Below are 21,838 nucleotides of genomic sequence, written 5' to 3' on the forward strand. Positions count from 1 at the left end.
AAGGAAATTTTAGTAATCTTACCATAGCATTGCACTTGTATTTTATTCTCCACTGGAAGAGAGAGAAAGAGAGACGTGGAGCTAGTGAGCAGCGAATAACTCTGGTTGTGCCCATAGTGGTGTGCCACGAATATAAAGCATTGTTTTAGAAGGATTGGTAAGCAAGTGAAGAATACGGTACGTAAGCTAAAAAGAAAAAAGTAAAAATGACAGCTATTCAGAGAGAAGGGAAATCAGATGATATTCAGTGGGTCCAGGAAGTCTTTACAGAGCAGATCCAAATCAGACTGAAACTTGGGAGTAGCATTTTACTAGGTACATCTAGAAAGGGACAGAGATTGGAATACTCAGGGATTGAGGCAGAGTAAACTTGTCCCACAGCAAAATAATATTTTAAAAAACAAAGACATGTTGACTGATGACAACTGAACCTGAAGTGAATTGGGGAGATAGACATATAAATAAAATGGTAACATAATGTATGACAAGCATGTGTAGACATATATGCTGAGTGCCTTGAGAGTGCTTTGAAGGAAGATATTAACTCTGCAGAATTGGGTAATGCTTTACAGATGAGACCGTATTTAACTAAACTTAAAAGACAAGAAATGTAATAATGTCAGGAAACAGGAGGTGGCTCTGAGAACATGGCAACAAAGAGCAGAACAGCAAGCACTGAGTCTAGAATTTTGGGAAAAGACTTGTGTTAGGGGCACACGTCTTCTCATGTGCTAGACTTCGGTTTCTTTACTGATGGTAACCAGGCACTATGAAAAATAAAGAAAACAACCAGGTTTATATCCTCTGAGGACCTCTAGCCCCTCTGTTCCAATATGGTTCCTAACAACGATGATAGAGGCAGTTTGGAGTTCTTCATGGCAGGATCAAGCAGGTTGATCAGGAGAAACGATGGACTGGTGAATTTGTCGTAATGAAGTTTAGCCATGGTCCCTGGACACAGATTTTAGTTTCCTGATTCAACAACATTGTAGTGTGAGCTGAAATTGTGCTTCTGCGAGTGAATAGGTCCTTACAAAAGGAACCCTCACCATTTACACTGTATTTATTTGTGACCCAGCATTCGCTCACATGAATGACTCTTGCTGCCTACTTAGACTTTGCACTAATATGCAACTGTACAATTGACTAAATTTGGGGTTTTGTCTGACATTATTGAAATACTCCTGAATTTTCCTTTTATATGAAAATAGTATATATGTTACAACTGAAATGAGAAGTGTAATTTATTGGAATTCACACCTTACGTGTAGGTAAAACTATAAGCAAATATTTTCATGTCTTGGAACTTGACTTTTCTTAGTTCCCTATAAACACTGCTCACCAATTTTCTTTTAGGCAAATCCTTGACTTTGCTATGGTATACAGCTATCTAGACAAATATGATCATTTTTACTCTGTTCACTTACCAAATACCATTTTTATCCACTACATAGTTTATCAACTACTAATTCCTTAACATCTAGGAAATATATAACAGTTAATTTCTTTTATAACTTGTAAATTCTGAACACTTTATTTGTAGCCACTTTTTTTTTCAGGCAAATTCAATATTATTTGATTCAAATAAGATATTCTCCAGGAAAATAACAATAAAATCATATTCAACAAATTACATATAATATTAGCATGCAGATTATCTTGCTTTATAAACAGTAAACTAATGTCAAATCAAGATTCAGTTGTTTTTATTATGTGTGTGTGCATGGGTATAATTCTTCTGCATGTGGATTAGGGTATTTTATTCTTGAGAAAAATAAATGGATGTGTCTTGGAAGGGGGAAAAAATGACCTGCATTTTCTATCCTGTACTATATTTGATTGAGCACTTTGTATTAACAGTATAATGGTTTTAAAAATGTATAGAATTTAAAAATGTACATTCAAAAATGAGACAAATGATAGGTACTAGTGTTTCCAATGTCATGTTTCCTTGTGAAAATGTAGCACCATTTTCTCTACCAATGTCTAAATAAAAGGCCAAATGATAATGTACCAAATCAGATCTTTTAAACAATTGTGAAATGATGCCAAATGTTGCCACTCGGTCACAGGAGTGAAAACCAGATATGAATGTTTGAACTTAGAAAGGCACCTAAGGTTTTTTTTTTTTTTAATTTCTGCTATGTCAGGAGTTGCAGTCAGGCAGATAAAATAAATGATCTTGAGAGGAAAGTGTATGAGAAACCTTTCCATTATACTTATGAAATAAAATATTCTCTTGTATTATAATATACGCATATGTGAATATATATTTAAATTTAGAGATGAGGAAGCTCTATCTCAAAGTTCTTTCATCCATTAAGTGGGGATAATCATAGACAATTTATAACTTTGTGGTGATCTTTTATTACTGATCACAATAGGACCTGCTTAGTGAGCCCTCTTGGCCTTTCACCCTTTCTCTGAAAGTCTCAAGTTAGTTTAAAATGAAAAGAGACATGGAGGACATGATTCTCTGGTCAGGCTCACACTACTTTCAAATAGCAGGAAAGGTGGGAAATAATTCATTTTGTTAGCAAGGGAATTTATTTGAAGGAAGAAGTTGTAAGTTGTAGTCTTAAAAAATTTATCTTTCAGGAGCACCGGGCTGGTTTAGTCCATAGAGCATGCGATTCTTAATCTTGGGGTCGTGAGTTCAAGTCCCACATTGAGGGATAGAGTTTACTTAAAAAAATAAGTGAAAAAATATTATCCTTCAGAAAATAATTATTGTCTGTCTATATTGAAGACAGAGAAGGATTTTTTTTTTAGCAGAAGTAATAAAATCTTTTAGTTTTATATTAACTGGATGACCCTGTCAAAAAAAAATGGACTTTTCTAGATCCTCTAAAATGTGTTATATGTTTATAATGCTATGAACAAATCCATTTAGTAAATATTCATTCATCTTCTACATTGTGATAGGGTCCTAACAGTAAATAGAGTTCTTCGCTTCAATTGTCAAGTGTGGAGACTGACATCAATCAAATCAGGGCAGACAGAAAGTTTAGGTAGAAGAGAGAAGCATCATGCAATTTTGTTGATCTTTCTAAGAATTCCAACTAATTCCAACTGATATTATGTTGTTGAATTTCAGTTGGTTCTGATTACTCTTCTGGTGTTTAATATTTAGATTATTTCAAATGTTGCTCTTTTACAATAGAGCTAAGATAACTGGATAGACAGGAATGTAACATAAAAAGGATAAATTAAAATGTTTAAAATGTTTCAGAACACCTAGGATGAAATAAAGTTAGTAGTGGTTAAAAACATAACAGTGACTGAGAGAGACTTCTTATCTGACGGATACTTTTCTTGACGCAGTTGTCATTTGGCCAAGATGTCTTCCATCAAATTTCTTTCAGCAGATTTGTTTTTAAATACATAGGAAGTCAAGAAGGAAGGGTGAGAGAGGATAATGGGCAAATAAAACAGGAGTCGGAGTATGAGTCAATAATGATTTGTAGGGTTATCTGTCTGGACACTTTAAAAGACTCTAAGGCAGTCCTCTTAAAGTGGATTGACAATTATTAAAATTATTGTGTTTTTTGGTTCTTTAATTGTTAGTCTAGGAAAAACCCTATATTTCATGCATTTTCATAATTACAAGAAATAAAGATATTGTTTTTTATAAAAATGTTCACAGTACCTGTAAATACATAGACTCCAAGACAAATCAAGATTTATCATTACTCAATTTTGTTGATATGGAATAAAGAAAAAATATTCCACATAATTATTTTTGTGTTTAAACTAAAAAATGAACAAATAACACTGAAACCTGTCCTTTGTATTCCAGCTGTTAAGAATTGAATAGTATTAGCTGGTTTTGAAAGGCTGCTTTTCAAGTCTAATGGAATCTTATTTTAACTCATTATCTGATAGGAAATAACCTAATATTTTACCATCTGTGCTATGTTTGGTGACATCGGTTTCTGTACCTGGAGTTTTAAAGTACTAATATTATTATGTTCTTGTATTTGATAGCCATGTAAGATATCCTTTTGCATAAATTAAACACATATATTTTGAAATCCTAGTAAGCAAAAGATTTCACTAGCAGATGAAGAATGTATTATTTTCTATTTTAGGTATCCATGAAAGTTAAAATTACTCATGTTTTTTTAATTTAGAAAATGTCTTTCATTTACTTCTAGCCTGCCTAAACCATTTAGGAAAGCTTACCATAAAAATAAGAAGGTATTATAAAAATTAGTAAATAAGAAGTATATGTGCACATATACATAATATTGATTCAGTTTATAATGTTGTTAAAGTCAATTCCATTTTATGATCATGGTAATCGCACACCAGGCAATACCCGTTTTCTCCAGTGATTAATGTAGCACCTTTGAGTTTTTAGAAGGTTGTTTTCTTAATTTGACTGTCTAGGAAGCATTTTCCCTGTTGGAAAACAGGTGTAAACATCAATACCCAAGATATGAGAGGAAGCTCCTACTGTTTTCTGATGTCTCCAGTGTAGAGAATTCAGCAGGTTCAAGTCTGAGGATTGAGGAGGGCTAATTTATCAGAAGTAAAAAGCTAGAAAATTTTGGGTGTGACTCAAAGACTGTAACTGAGAGAATGACAGGAAGCCTTTTAACAGCAAAATAATCTGTCAAACACTTTGGATATGTAGGGACTGTGTGGCAAACATGTGAAATCAAACCCCAGCACAGTAATTACAGGTAATTTGTGAACTGTTTCTCATTTCCTCACTGTGTAAATTATATGCCTATTCACTTGAGGCAAGATCTGACTTTTTGAGAATCTTATTGAGGTTCTATAGCTTGACAGTGGCTACATTGTCTCAATATTTCCTATGATATGATGCTCTCCAAATTTTCAGCCAGTTTTGAGTGAAAGGAAGATTTTCATGTAAAATTATAAGTTATTCTTTCTGTTTATTCTATTTTCTGTATTAGAACCTGGGTTTAACTTCTGGCAACTTTGACTAATCATGAATTAGGGGTTGAATATTATGGTTCAAGTCTGTGTTCAATCACCTCTCCTATGTATGCCAAATAAGATAAATCATAAACTTTTCAGAATATTGGGTTCCATGCTAGTTGACTCAATACTTGTTAAAGACTCCTAGGTACTGCAAAATTGTTAGAAGGCGTTACCAGCTAATCAGGGTAAGAACTGCAAGACTCTAAGCTGTGCATTAACATCATTTGTGAGAAAAAGTAAAGCAAAGTAATAATAATAACAATAAGCTTCTTTTTTTGTTTGTTTCTAAAGATTGCTGTCATCTTATTTCCTACCATTAAATTTTCCTAAAAGAAAAAACCAAAAGCATTTAACATGCGTATACTCATCCATCATTAACATTTCTTTAATCTTATATGGTGATGTTATTTGTGTTTATTTCTGTTGTGTTTTTTCTTTGTTTACTTCTTTGACAAAGCATGTCATTTTTTGTTTTACCTATTTGTATTTTGCTACTGCATGTCACACTTTTTAAATGACTCAGTGAACAAATGAATTCTTGTCATTTTAAATTTCACTCTAAATATTACAAACAATCTGCTTATTCCCAAACATTGCTCCAAGTTTGCTTTTGCTTTGTATAGGAGCATGAAAAAGAAGTGAACAAAAAAATGACAAGAACCGTGTGGTACAGCCAGCTGTGTACCTGATAATCTGTGTAAGCCTGTTAAAGTTAAACCTAAATAAGACATACGTATTTATAATTTTAATCATTTGTGTTTCTCTTTTGTTTGCATGATATGATTTTGTTTTATATTTTGTTTTTTTTCCACTCACCAGATGTTCCCAACACTTTGCTTCCCACTACTATCATCCCCTCCCTTACCACTGCAACAGTCACAACCACTGTAGCCATAACAACCAGCCCAACCACATCTGCAACAGCCAGCAGCATAAGAGGTACAGTATGCTTCTTTGTTATGGCCTTGAAAACACATTAAATGAAGCTTTAAAGGGTTTTTTAAAAGGGTAGAGATTGAGATCCAATTTTACTTAATTATAAGAAGTAATTAAGTCACCTAAATTACTATCAATTAGGGTTATGGGATAGAATATGAGGCAAGATGGTACATTTTAATTTTTAGTGCCACTTATGACTATTATGAAAATATTCCAGAATATAAGTTAAAAATATATGGAGCCAACACTGAGCAAATTTAAATGTGAAATGGAACTCTTTTTTTTTTTCCCTTTTTCCTTGCCTTATAAACGGAAAAGTAAGATGTTCAAGGTTGCAGAGGTAGCATTCACTTTTTAAAGATCTATGTTTAATGTCAATGATTTATTCTTCTCCCACTGGATTAAAAATACCCAAAATGTTGAACACGTTCTAAAAACTGGCATAATTCATGGGGTCATTATAAACTAGTCACCACATAGAACTTTTAAATAAATATTCAACATATCATCCTAAAGTCAGTAGATCTATTTAGTCTACTAACAGAATGTCCTAAAAATGAATATTGGTAAAGCTGTCCAGGATGATAGGAATTCATATTTGGCTCCATGAGTAATCTCTGGTATTGGTTTGTTAATAAATATTTTTGCCTTAAGGAAAGCAACCTTGAAGAAATTAATCTTTAAAGGCAAAATATAATTACATTATAGTTCAGAAATATAAAAAAGCATTCCTGAGCAGTCATTAAGTGGTTAGTAGGTGATGAAGAAATTTTTTAAAATTGTATGAGTGCATTATAGACAAACAGGCTTTAAACTTAATTTTTGCATAAGCAATGTTTGGAGAGAATTTGCCCTATTTAAGTCTGTCTTTTTGTACTTGTACATGTCTTATTTCATGTTGGCTATACTAACATGCATTAAACTTAACAATTTAACTTGAAATCATGGGGACTTTACATTAATATCTGTAATTATGGTTGTACAAAGTACTGACTTAAATGTTATTTTCCTTTACTTAAAAGATTGTTCAATTAGACTGTTTTTCTTGGGATTTTTATTAATTTTCAATATTAAACTGATTTGTTAGCTTTGACATAACAGTTATAATATTTTTCTCGTTTCTGAAAAATATCTGATATTAGATAATTATTAGTTTTTAATAATCATGTAAACTCTGTTATATGATATGTAATTAATAACTGAATTTTGATGATAGTAGCAATAAGAATTTCTAAAAATTCCTATGTTTCTTTTAGTATTATTAAATGAACTACATTTGAACTAAATCTACAAGTGAGAAGGATTTAAAGATTTATAACAATTTATTTGTAAATGAGGGAAAATAATAAAAGTGAAGAAAAGGTAAAAAATACTTTGTGATATTATATGAAATGAAAGATACCTACATTTTTACTTTGCTTCAACTTATTGTTTTTCCAAAGTTTTTACAAATAGCAATTTAAGTGAAATGCAATTTCTGCATGCTAACAAAATCTCTATGGTATTAAGTTCTGACTGTGCAGACAAATTACTTTGATGGGAAAGGATGGTGACATTGACTTAACTTTTTTTTTTAAGACCTACTTATAACACAAAAAGTTCCTAATAGCTGATTATTCCTTCCTTCTTCAAAAAATATTTATTGAGAAAAAAAATATTTATTGAGGACTTGCTATATATATGGGGTCATTCTAGACAGTACGAATACGGAAATTAAACATATTGTATCTAAAATGACTAGCAATTAAATTAATACATCTTCCCCAAGTAACCAGTGTCTGTGCTTAGTGAAGGAAAAGTATTCATGCCCTTGCTAAGCATATACACGTATACATGCACAGCTTAGAATAAAATAAGAGAAAAACGTTTTATTCCAACACAGAATGTTTAATAACGTATTTTATATTTGTTCGCGTGCATCAAAAGTGGAATCTTACTTATTGCGTCTTAACCAGACCATTAAAATGATACCAGTGTACTACTTTTTTCAGGTAATTCACTTTTTACAGGTTTCCTAAGATGTTCTGTGAACTTTACACCATGAACTTTAAAAGTGACCAAGAATTAATCTTTTCTTCAGAGGAACATACAAATATCAGAGAAGGCACATACACATAAATGTATACACACACACTATCCCATTATGTTTATTTAACAATTGGAAGATATTTTTCAAATGGCACCAAAATATGTGGAAAGAAAAATGTATTTTTTAAGTTAGGGGATTTATAGTAGTTACTTTGTGTAGAAAAAAATAGCAGCATTGACATTAAATGTCAGTCTAGTGCCTACTTTTCTCTCCCATCTTCAACAAACCACAAACCACGGGGGGTTGGGAAAAGTCACCAAGTGTCCCTGTATCATTAATGTTCCAGTCCTATGTGACAGAGTGAAAGACTCCATCAGTATACAAACATTGTTATGAATTATTTTACATATTTATCTATTTAATTTCCATTTCAATTCACTAGAATGTGAAGTTCATCAGAGCCAGGACCTTAATAGTTATACTTACTTTTTAGAATTTGAGTACAGCTGACATATGGTTATATTGGTTTCAGGTGTATAGCATAGGTGATTTGACAAGTTTATACATTATTCTGCACTCCCCACAAGTGTGCTACCATCTGTCACCATACAGTGCTATTATAATATCATTGACTATATTCCTTATGCTGTGCCTTTTATTATCATGACTTACTCATTCTATAACTAGGAAGCCTGAATCTCCCACTCCCCTTAACCCGTTTTGCCCCCTTCCCATCCTCTGCCCCTCTTGCAATCAACAGTCTGTTCTTTGTACTTATAGATCTGATTCTTCCTTTTGTTTATTTTATCCATTTGCTTTTTTTAGATTCCACATATGAGTGAAATCATATGGCATTTGTCTTTCTCAGTCTGCCTTATTCACTTAGCATAAAACCCTCTAGGTCTATTGTGCAAATGGCACAATCTCATCCTTTTTTAGGGATAAGTAATATTCATGTGCACATGTATGTTTGTGTGTGTGCATGTATACACCACATCTTCCTTATCCTTTCATCTATCAATGGATACTTAGGTTGTTTCCCTATCCTGGCTATTGTAAATAATGTTGCAAAAAACATAGGGGTGCATATTTCCTTTTGAGTAAATGTTTTCATTTTATTTGGGCAAATACCCAGTAGTAGAATTATTGGATCATATGATATTTCTATTTTTAATTTTTTGAGGAAACTGTGGGGCACCTGGGTGTCTCAGTTGGTTAAGTGTCTGACTCTTGATTTCTGCTCAGGTCATGATCTCAGGGTCATAAGATCCAGCATCCGGCTCAGCATTGAGCAGGGAACTTGCTTAAGAGACACTCTTTCCTTCTCCCTCTGCCCTTCCCCCCTACCCCCTCAAAAAAAAAAAAAGCATTTAATTACTTTTTGAAGAAGCTCTATACTGATTTTCGTATTGTTGTGAATTTTGTACACTATCTTTGTTAAGTTGTATGGTATTCTTTTATCTGTGTATTACCTGTTAAATTAAATTTCTGATGCAATTATACTTCAAATGCAATTCATTTATTTATAAATTAGTAAAAATATTTCAAGATTATAGTTTAAAAAAGATTGTAATAAAAATATATTGCCTAAGAAAAGCTGAGAACTAAAGAGTACTCAATATTTCCATCTTGTTTTTTTATGTTTACTTGTTTCATCCTTTTCTTTTCTTTTTTTTTTTTTTGTTTCATCCTTTTCATTCAATATTCTATTCTTTCTTTCTTTTTCATTCAATAATCTAAAGTAAAGTAACAATATTTGATTTTATGGGGTTTTTAAGTATTATTTCTTTAAATTTCATAAACTATAGCATTTACCTATCTGTCTATATATTTAATAAATGACTGCAAAGAAATCACCATTCATGTCCCCATTTACACTCTTTCACTGCTATTAAGTTTCCCTTCCTAATATATGATAAACATACAATTTAAAACACATTTAAAGAATCACATCTGTGGCTGTATAGAAATTAAGATGAAAGAGAACAAAAGGATCTCCTCAGATAGTCAGCCATGAACTTGAAAATTTTCACATCTCTTCAGTTTGTACCTAAAATGCATTTCTGTTAGGAAGACAAGAAGCTTCAACCATATGGAACAAAGGCCAGCAATTAGCACTACCTGGTTACAAATACATGTGTTAAGACATGGAGAAGCCAGCAAACAAGAGCAGTCCTGAGAAAGATGGAGAATAAGTGTGCCCTAGAGGCATTTTTGGGTGAGACCTTTGGTTCCTCTGTTTACTGGGTCTTTGGTCTTGAATAGTGATCCAAACTGAGCCTCAGCATCTTAATCAGAAAAATGAGAAACACTTGATAGAAGCACTTAATTCCCAGGTTGGCTTGAGAATCAGATAATATCTGGAGTTCTGGAAACATAATCAGCACTCAGTGTATAATAGGATTATTTTTCAGTTCTTTTTAGTAACATAAATGTGTTTCTCTCTAGTTGTATCATGCAGTTACTGAAATTATATGCACATATACATATGTATATGTATGTATATGTATATATGTGTGTGTGTGTGTGTATTTAATTCTGGCAAAGTTCTTTTGCTGTTAGTGTACTGATTACTTTTAAGACTAATTTTTATTGACTATATGAAAAAAAAAAACAGAAAATGTGACTAGAGCGTATAGAACTTATCTGTGAATATAGCAATAGTTTATAAACTTACTCTGGATTTATATCAGATATCTAAAACCTGAACATTTTATAGATCTCTTAAATATTTTTTCATTACAAAAGACCATTGCTTCAAGACATTTTTATTTCTGCTTCTGGAAATTGCATTTTTTAAAAGTCCAGTGGCCTGAATAACCCTATCATTCATTTCACATGGCATATGTATACTCTCACAAATGTTTCTTATTTTTTTTCTTTTGGATCACTGTGATAAATGTTAATGAGTTAAATATGATACCTTATGAAATGGTTCCAAATGACCTGATGTGATTTCTAGTATTAATAATATTTGTACATGGTGTGTTTAATTTGAAAACACTTTTCATTTTGATCATGTCATACTGCCTTAATTTCATAACTGTGTCATTCTGTAGAAATCCTTGGCAGTACCTTCACTATATGGATAACAATATAAAGGTATTGAAAATTCAAAAAACATATTTGAGACAATGACATGTTTCAGTGGTTATGTCTATTTATCATTATTTTTTAAATTAGAATTCACAAATGAGTGTTTTATACTTATCAAGACAGAAAAACTTCTAAACTCCTAATTGCTATTTCTGGCTGTGCAAAATTGTTAACGCCTTTCAAGTATAAAAATGAGAAGATAAATATAAAAAGAAGATATAAAACATCTGATATACTTCTTGTCCTAATACTAAGAGTCTGTTCAAATACTTCATGCATTTCAATACATCAAACAGGGAAACATAATTCCAAATTTGATGATGAAATTGTTTATATAGTGTATTTGTATAAATATCTAAATGAATTATTGGTTCAAATACAGATTTGAGTTTACATTAGACTTTGCAACAGTAAAGTAATTTTATAGCAATAAAATAACATCATTTGTCTACTAATCTTAACCAATCTATTAGTTATAATGAGGCTAATTGCAATGGGACCTTATTTCAGCATGATATTACAAAACAAAAACAAAGGACATCTTTTAAAAATTAAAAGAAATTGACCATTATCAAACTATCTATAATTGGAGTAATAATGACCAAACTCACAAAATTTAGAGATGGGTACTGTTGCATTGATCGCAGCCTATTGAGAGTAATGCTTTCAACTAAGAATGCCTGAGGTATTGTCCTAGGTGGGCCCCTAATACTTGAGCCTCCACAGACATTTACTCCACAGGGGCCAATGTTGTGGCTGGACTAGCCCTTGTGGTTCTTATTATAAGCTTGGGATGCATTTTAGCAAGAAACCACTAAAACTGTGAGTGACAGGATTTATTACTCAGTTCCTGGAAGGCAACATAGAGAAGTCACAGGCAGAAAGAGAGAGACCATGCATGGACCTGATGCTCTGCATTTATTAAGGTATCTAAGTGTTTGGGGGATCACCAGTTGGCGAATTTGAAGCCTAAAAATGGGAAGGCAGGCATGGGAAAGAAGAATTGGAGTTACTCAAAGTAGTCAGTTACTTAGGTTACCCATGGCTTTCAGAGAGCCTAATTCCTTATCTGGTTGTATTGCCATCCACTGTATCCTACTGCAGGCAATATATTTATTCAAGGTGGATGTCCTTTGAAATGCATACCTCCAGAGGGTGCCTAGGGGGTTCAGTCGTGATCTGGGATGCTGGCATCCCGCCCTGAATGGGGCTCCCTGCTCAGCGGGGAGTCAGCTTGTCCCCCTCCCTCTGCCTCTCTCTTGCTCACTCTCTCTCAAATAAATAAATAAATAAATGAAAATCTTAAAAAAGAAATGGATACCTTGACAATCAAAAGTTAATATCAGACTCTTCCACTGAAAGTTTTCAATGTTTCACAATTAGAGTTTCACCATGACTCTTGTCGCCCATATGCTGCCATTACACTTTTAAATCATGTGAATGACATAAAACTTAGTTATTTAAATGTAAATGAAGTTAGGGACCTGTTTGACCATTAGATGTAATCTAAAATATTACTGTCTGAAAGATCTTAATAAGTACTTTCTTCTCTAAAAATTTCTTGAATTAATCTAAGTCACTTGTAAAAAAAAAATTATTAATACAAAGTTAAACTAGAGCAAATAGAAAAAAAAAGTTGCTGAACTATTTACTTTGTACCAGCATAGAAAATTGAGATAAATGATAAAATTCTACACATATTTAATATAGTCAATTTTAATGAATTATAATTTCCTAAAATGTTGATTATGAAATAGTATTTTTGTATGCAGTCTTCTTTACTTTGATTGTTGTTTCCTTTCTCTGGCTTCAAAAAAGAAATTTTGGGGATCCCTGGGTGGCTCAGTGGTTTAGTGCCTTCCTTTGGCCCAGAGTGTGATCTTGGAGTCCCAGGATCAAATCCAACATCAGGCTCCCTTCATGGAGCCTGCTTCTCTTTCTGCCTGTGTCTCTGCCTCTCTGTGTCTCTCATGAATGAATGAATAAAATCTTAAAAAAAGAAAGAAAGAAATTTTAGCCTGTCTTTATTTTACTTTTATTTGGTTTTATTAATGTGTCACTTCCCTCCCTTCTTGGTATACATACTTTAAAGAATTGAATACAAAATCATAAGCATTTAACAGAATAAAAGAAAAAGCCAGCACTAAGAAAGAATAAATGGAGCAAAATCATTATAGCTCTAAGATAGTCACTATAAATGCACTCAAACAGAGCATTTGCAATGGTAAAATATATCATCTAGACACAGTTAAATCCCAAAGTGTGCAAATCAAGGAGTTGTTTATGAGCTTGTATTATGAGTGTTTAGCTATTAAAAATGTTTCCAGTTTTATTGGTTGTAATAAAACACAATTTGCATGGTGTTCTGAGCTTTTAAAAATTAAGTGTCAATATGTTGGGGTTTTTACACTTGGCAAAAATTAAGTAATAATTCAGTCTCCAGATGGTCCATATAGAGAGACCTGCTTATCTGCAAAAAGACAGGTTTCCACAGTTAAGCTGTAAGTGTGGCTAAATTTCTATTAGTCTTTTTAAAACAACCATTATTATATGAAGTTGATGCAGTTTTAAAATTAAATATTGGAGCATAGCTTATAATGAAAATAGGCGACTAAAAATGGTTCGTGGTTAGAAAGAACAAGTAACACATACAGTCCATAGTTGAGGCCACGTTCAGCCTTGCTGCAAGTGTTGCTAATGCCAAAGGGAGCCGCTGCAGGTTGGCCTGGGAAGGACTGCTGACTGGAGGTCCCCATCTCTTAGTAGGCTATGGACCCACACATTTGAATCATTTGAATAACGGCACCGTTTCAGCTTAGGCCCTTCCAAGATAGCAGAGAATGCTAAAGGCAGTTTTGCATTCCAGTAGATCTTATTTGGAATAGGAATACATATCGCTTGTTATATATAACCACTTCTGAAACTAAACGAAGCATTTGACTCTGACTTGCATGATGATGAACTCTGGCAAAATTTAAAATCTTTAAATATTTACCTATTTCTTTATAGCATTTGGGAAATAGTTGAGAAAAACCGATATTCTTATTTTCTTTCCAACATGACCTATTAAGGGAAGCAGCACACTTATGCTCTATTCTATTTTCTAAGGGCACTCTTGTGGTTTGTGCAATTTAAAACATCAAACATTTTTAAGAGTTTCATTTTAAGCTTGTTTATTTTTTTGACTTAGATCAATTAAAAAAAAAATCTTCGTTCCATTAGTTTACATTCCTTCTAAGTAAACAGTTTTACTAATATCGTTTTTAGTTTTATAAGTGTAGGAGTGTTTTAATTGATTTTATGGTAATAATCCTGTTTTATATAATCTAATAATATATACATTTCCTGCAAAACTATGTCAAAGAAAGAAAAGAAAATGTTCCCTAGTAGACTATGTTCCTTTTTCTTGGTTCATCCTTATATGATATATGCATATACATACAAATATTAAATTTAAAATTTTGCTTATTTATTACATTACAGAAAGCACATCACTTAATAAAACACGAAGATTTCATCACTTATTATTAGGATGATAATCTGTTTTATATTTTAAAAGCTTAGCCTACGTATATGAAAAAAAATGTGTTTCCAGAACACCTCTAAAATTATTTTTAAAATCATTAATAAACTGAACTGGTTGTATCTTTCTTGCTAACCAATGAATTAAATTTATGAGCTGTGCCTTTGAAGCTGAAAAGATTGCTGGCACTGCCCTTGCTTCTTTGACACTCCACATGAAACACAGTTAATAACCTCCTGTGTTAGCTTGGTGAAACACCGAATTGATACTAATTATACCAACTTTGGGATAGAAGGTGACCTTGACTTCAGCTGGAACTTTCTGCCAGGACCAATAAATAAGAGCAAATGTCACAAAGCATGACTTCTGAGAAGGGTCTAATACAATCTATTAATTCTGAGGAGTTCATGGAATTGCAATAAATGCTTGAATAATTGTAATATTTTAAAGTATCTCTTCAATAATACAGTAGTTGGATTTTTTTTTATTATTTCTCTATATTTCAAATAATCTCCCATTAGCTTTCAGTACTCATTTAAATTAGCAGTGGCCAGAAAATTAAATGCTACTTGATGCAAAATGTGCATAAGGTGATTGCAAGGCAGAGATAGATTTTTCCTAATGACTTCTCAAATACGTCTATGATATTGATACAGTTTTAATATCAGAACTGCTCTCTGCTAAAATGGAGATAACACTGACTCTTAGGTTAAGAGATGTCTATATAATGATTAAGAAAAATGACTAAGAAAAAAGTAATTGTCCCAATAGGTACACAGGCTTAGACTATTGCAAGAAAACCTGTCAAGGCCAACGCTATATACTAGTTTCAGTTAAAAATTTGAGTTCAGTAGTTTTAAAAAGGGTCAGCAAAATTACTATAAATGCAAACAGTTGGGCAGCCCGGATGGCTCAGCGGTTTAGCGCCACCTTCAGCCCGGGTGTGGTCCTGGAGATCTGGGATCGAGTCCCATGTCAGGCTCCCTGCATGGAATGGAGCCTGCTTCTCCCTCTGCCTGTGTCTGTACATCTCTCTCTCTCTGTGTCTCTCATGAGTAAATAAATAAAATATTTTTAAAAAATAAAATAAATAAATGCAGTTAAGACCAGAATTCAAACTTTTTTTTTTTTTTTTACCACAATTGTTTAAAGAATTACATTAGTGTAAAGGGAATTCTGTTCACAATGTTCAGCATAGTAAGTGGAAATACCTAATTCAAGTCCAGTTATTCTTCATTTTAGGGAAAAAAATTAAGAAGAGAGATGAACTCAAATAGTCCCAAGGCTATTTTATTTAACTCACTAGTAAGGAAAGAACACTGATCAATGAATATTTAAATAAAGAAACAGCAACTTTAACATGAGGAACTGCAATAGACACATTGAGAAGCACACTTTTTCTAAAGCGTTTGAACTACATTTGATGTCTAAGAAGTAGGTTCCATAATGAAAAGCAGGAGGCTCTTCTAGAGCAGTCTGTGTTAAACTGGGTAAGTTGCAATGGTCATAACACAATTATTTTCCTTTTTCCTTGAAGTCATGTTCTTTAAGTATTGATTATAAACTTTTTATGTCCCTAGTGTAGAGAGTGAGTGACTCAGAATGTCAGCAGGAACTGACAGCAGTCTCAAAAGAGGGTAGACAAGGAGTTTTTAACGAGGAGACATTCCCAGAAGTGTGGACAGAGTTTGGGAAACTAATATGGGATAGAGAAGCACAAAAGAGCTCTCCACAGCAGGCTGCTATGATCAGCCCTGGACCTGAAGAGCCAAAGGAAGTGAAAAGGGTTATCCCTGTTCGAGAAGAATTGGGCCAGAAAAAGGGCAGCTTGAAGGGAGTGTCCAAAGAGGGACACAGCCAGTATCCAAACCTCAATCAGATGGAGATGTTGGGCAAGGAGATCCATATCGGACCTCTTTCTTCTCCTGTCTTCCAATATCTTTCCATTAATCAAATTCCACAGAAAATCAGAGGTCAGGGAATCTAGGTGGAGCACTGCAGACAAGTCAGGCTCCCAGAGCACAGAGCAAGGCCAAATAGGATGAAGGGTAGGATTCGTGGGCCAAAAGGTAAATGAAGAGCAGAGACATATGAGTGTAGCATGTAATCTCATTTGTTTAGAGTATGTCATAATTTGTTTGCTCTGGGCAACACATGGCAGATTTTATTTTGGTTTTGGACTTTTCTTGTAAATATATGAATCACAAGTCTCAAATAGAAAACCAGTAATACGGACGCCTGGGTGGCTCAGCAGTTTAGCATCTGCCTTAGGCCCAGGGCATGATCCTGGAGTCCTGGGATCAAGTCCCACATCGGGCTCCCTGCATGGAGCCTGCTTCTCCCTCTGCCTATGTCTCTGCACCATTCTCTCTGTGTCTCTCATGAATAAACAAAAATCTAAAAAAAAAAAAAAAAGGAAAGGAAAAGAAAAGAAAAGAAAAGAAAAGAAAAGAAAAGAAAACCAGTAATGAAGCTCGTAATGGTGGTGGAATCACAGCATTCTGATTCCCTTTAATAGAATATGTAATTTCTCTTTCCAGGCTACTGTTGGAAAGAGACACTCTTAATGGAAGAGAGCAGATATGAAGTTTGGTAGCGTCACATTATTGTGAGATACAACACACACCCTCACCCAAAAAAAAGAAAAAGAAAGAAAATCCATTATTATTTAAATAACTTACTTTCCAAGAGGAAACTATTTTGAATCTCCACCCATTCAATTCATTGAGCAGTGAGATTCCTCATTTGAAATATTCTCAAATTTACTTGCATAGATACAAACTGTTTTATTTGAATTAAATAAAAGCTTTCAAAAACTTGGTTATGGGGTGGGGGGTGCTCTAAAAATGAGTTAGCTGTAAGTTAATAATATACTGATACAGATATGTATTATTAACTTTCTATTAAAAGAATTTTAGTGTCACATAGACAAATAACTTTCAGTCTTGAGATAATAGCTTTTCAGAAACGAAAATCATTTTCTTGAGGGAAGATTTTAGAAGCAGCAATCACAGTCTTTAATATATTACATGATATTTCTGCCGTTGATTTTTTAAAGTATGTGTACTTTATTAATTCAGTGAAGTCGGCAGATAGGAAACCTGTAAAGTAAAAACAATTCAACTTGTTTTCATTCTGAAGTTAACTGTCCATGGTTCAGCTTGTGCCCCTTGGCATTTTACCACTGACAGGCCAGAAAGTTTTGTTGAGAGTAGGCTATTAGAATTGTTTTTAAAGAACTAAGAATAGCAGTCTAATTTTTCTGGTGTTTCTAGATATCCTATTCCCTAGTTCTGAGAGTTAGCTGGAAATTGAGCTCTGTATCTCAAAACTCTCTTTTAAGGAACTGAAAACAAATTCTTATATACTTTTCTCTTAGCCCTATCTGGTTAAGTCCAGATATATTCCGTCTTAAATCCAAGTTGAAAGAAAAGAATATGCAAATTAGGAGGAAGTTCTAATGGTTCATTTGATTATTTCATTTTCATACTTCTAATTTCTCTAATATTTGGCAATATTCAATGCAGGATTTTTCCATAATAATGTGTAATATGAAATGTTTTAAAGTAACTTTTTTTTTTAAAGTAACTTTTAAATTAAATGATAGCTTTACCAAAGAAGCAAAATAGCACACAACACAGTCTAAATGTATAGCTATGTTTCACTGGATTAACAACAAATACCATATATAGACTAAGCATGAGATAGTGAAATTAATTGCTGGAAGCAGGATATTTTGGTGTCATCCTGATTTGGCCTCTTGACATGTGATCTTAGGCAGGGCAATTTATCTCTCTTTGCCCATGGAGCTATGTGAATTCCAAGGTGTTTCTCAATTCTTGAATTAAATGAAGAAATATGATCTGCATATCTGAATCTTTCACTAAGACTTCAGAAACAAGGATAGTTTCTACTGTTTTTCAGTCAGAAATTGGGGGATAAAATCTGTTTACATTTGAAATGATTTAAATAATTTCTTTAACATAACACTATGCTTCCAAACTTTATGTTTGAATGTTCTGAAAGTTAAAAGATTAAAATAAATTATTAGACTCTGACCACAATACATGGCTTTTTGGTCACTGTTTCCTAGCCATATGCCCACCAAAATGTTATTTATTTTACCTGTAAAATTTCTGACATCACATTAATGGTGGTAAAATAGATATTGAGTTCCAGGTGTTGACGCCCGTAAAACTAATGCAAATGGCCCATTTCGCAGTTCTGTAACCGAATCCAAAGTCTCTGTTAATCAAACACTTCGTAGCCAAAGCCCACAGCTTACACAGACTTTCTGATACTGTTTTCTATTAGGATTTAAGACTGATCTATTTATATTGGATTAAAATGGTTATAGAATAAAATGGTGAAGAGGATGGCCTCTTCTCTTTTAACTTAAAAAATGCCTTGCTTGAGGCATGTGGCTGGCACAGTCTATTGAGCATTTGACTTTGTTTTTGGCTCAGGTCATGATCTCGTTGGTCGTGGGATCAAGTCCCCCAGCCCATGGAATTCATGTTCAGCAAGGAGTCTACTCAAAGATTCTTTCCTTCTGCCCCTCCTCCTATTCCAGGCTTGCTCTTTCTCTTTCTCTCTCAAATTAAAAAAAAAAAAAAAATCTCTAAAAAATGCCTTGCTTACAATAACTACTCAATATGTGTTAGCTTTTATAATAATTATTAATAATTTACTTAAAAATAATCATCCAAAAAAAATAATCATCCAAACCATTAAAAAAAATCTCTAAAAAATGCCTTGCTTACAATAACTACTCAATATGTGTTAGCTTTTATAATAATTATTAATAATTTACTTAAAAATAATCATCCAAACCATTAACCATAGAATGAACATTACTGTCATTTTCTTTTTTTTTTTTTTTAATTTTATTATGATAGAGAGGGGAGAGAGAGAGAGAGAGAGAGAGGCAGAGGGAGAAGCAGGCTCCATGCACCGGGAGCCCGACGTGGGGTTCGATCCCGGGTCTCCAGGATCGCGCCCTGGGCCAAAGGCAGGCGCCAAACCGCTGCGCCACCCAGGGATCCCCACTGTCATTTTCTATCAGTGAGATTAATTACTGATAGGTGAAGGCTGCAATGTGTGATAAATAGATTACACTTCAAAAACATGTGAGTGTTCTTCAAAATCTAGAACTTCAAGGTTTCTGTTATGTGATTTAAAGTGAGTAGGATAGGGGATCCCTGGGTGGCACAGCGGTTTGGCGCCTGTCTTTGGCCCAGGGAGTGATCCTGGAGACCCGGGATCGAATTCCACGTCGGGCTCCCGGTGCATGGAGCCTGCTTCTCCCTCTGCCTGTGTCTCTGCCTCTCTCTCTCTCACTGTGTGCCTATCATAAATAAAAAATAAAAGTGAGTAGGATAAAAAGAATCTTATTGAATTTTTAATTACTCAATTAGCTCATTTATCAAATAAATCAGAAAAAAATTTAAACAAAAGTAATCTATTCTATTAACTGAGTTTCTTTACCAGATATTAATAGACATTTAAATGGCCTTCAGTAGCAGAAATATCTAGTTTGGAGACCAGATGCCTGATATGCAAGTTTTATTGCTATTTCTGTTTCTCCATCTCTAAATGATGATATTAATTTACTTAGAAGAGGTATTCTAAAAGTCAAAGCAAGTATTCAAATTTTCTGTTATTGTTTAATATGGGTGATTTTCTAAATATGGGGTGGCTACTATTAGAAAATATATTGAAGGTATATCATTAATCCTTTAAAAACATTTGGGCTTTATTAATAACCATTTTAGCATATTTTAATTAATGCAACTTAAATTATTCTTTGATATATTGGCCTAATGAAGCCATTTATTCAGCTTAAAACTACCCATTACTAAATTCAGTTAATTAAACTATATTTAAGCTTTTCCAATAAAGAACTCTGTGAAATGTTTAAGAAATTATCTAAACACATTCAACATTTGACAGACTTCTTATCGATTAGTTATATTTCAAAAATTTTAGCTTTTTAATAACTTAAAAGTCTTTTCTATGTCTCATTTTAAACAGGCTTATCACAAATAAATTAGTTGAAAAATAGTAAGCAAAGTGAAGGAAAATATTTGTTCCTTATTCCATGCTTTTGAAATAATTTTATTGGAAATGTATATACATCCATATAAATATATAGTATAATGTATTTATATAAATTATATGATCATAAATTATATAGTTATATATAATCATATAAATTATATAGCATGATGTATTTATATATATAAGTAAATACATTTACAAATACATGATATAATGTTTATATAAAAATTATTGATGTGAAATCCTATTTTGCATTTTCTTTATTACTTTTGTACATTGGTTATCTTACTGTGTCATTGATATAATATAATCCTATATTTCTTGATATTTCTCTATATTATATTTCTATAATATAATCCTATATTTCTTGATGTTTTCCTGAGTTTAAGTGGCCCTCTTCAAATATAAAGGCTAACATAAAATAATTATTTTATTTGTCCAAATTTATAAGAGTTCTAATTTTAATAATAATATTTTGCATTTATTCAGCATCAGTTTAACTATAGTGGAACAGTAAATCATAAACAAATTTATGGTCCCAAGTATATATTCCAAATATAAACAGACAATAACTGTTGTAATTTTGGGGGGGATGCCAGGATGGCTCAGTGGTTGAGCGTCTGCCTTCGGCTCAGGGTGATCCTAGAGTCCTAGATCCTAGAGGTGATCCTAGAGTCCCAGGATCGACTCCCACATCAGGCCCCCTGCATGGAGCCTGTTTCTCCCTCTGCCTATGTCTCTGCATCACTCTCTGTGTCTCTTATGAATAAATAAAAATCTTAAAAAAAAACTGTTGTAATTCTTTAAAACCCAAGATAATTGAGATGTCCCATGAACATTTTAGTAAAATAGAATTTTACTTATTTACTAAGTGGAGTAATTTAATCAATATTTCATATTTTTATAAGATCTTAATATCTCAGTAACTCACTACTCAAAATATTTCAAAACATAGCTATTTTGGAAAGTTATTTTAAAGTCACACTTGTAATGATTGATTTAAAGATAAAATGAGAGGTCTGCATTATTATAATGATGAGAAGCAGTATAAGTGATCTTCTACCTAATAGCAAATCATTCAAATTAAAACCTTAGTCTTGCTTAAGTGACACTCAAGATAACATAATAATATATTTGTCTTATGCTAAGTTTATTAGCCACAATAGCCCCGAATGATGTTTACATTTATTTAAAAATTTAAAAGTAGTAGTAGAATCATAGAGTGATAGAAAAAAACC

The 21,838-nt window shown here is 32.9% G+C and overlaps 1 protein-coding gene across 4 annotated transcripts in view; it reads left to right on the forward strand.

Annotated features, from left to right (window-relative positions):
* Nucleotides 1-21,838, forward strand: part of CADM2 (cell adhesion molecule 2) — a 1,056,396-nt gene that overhangs the window by 978,833 nt on the left and 55,725 nt on the right. For 2 of the 4 annotated variants that reach the window (XM_072738159.1, XM_072738160.1), the window contains one exon: nt 5,773-5,892. The exons of the other annotated variants lie outside the window; for them this stretch is intronic. In XM_072738159.1, the coding sequence (XP_072594260.1) occupies nt 5,773-5,892 (120 nt within the window). The remainder of the gene's footprint in view (nt 1-5,772; nt 5,893-21,838) is intronic. 4 annotated transcript variants of the gene reach the window in all.

This window comes from Vulpes vulpes, chromosome 15 (assembly GCF_048418805.1).
Source record: "Vulpes vulpes isolate BD-2025 chromosome 15, VulVul3, whole genome shotgun sequence".
In the NCBI taxonomy this organism is placed as follows: domain Eukaryota; kingdom Metazoa; phylum Chordata; class Mammalia; order Carnivora; family Canidae; genus Vulpes; species Vulpes vulpes.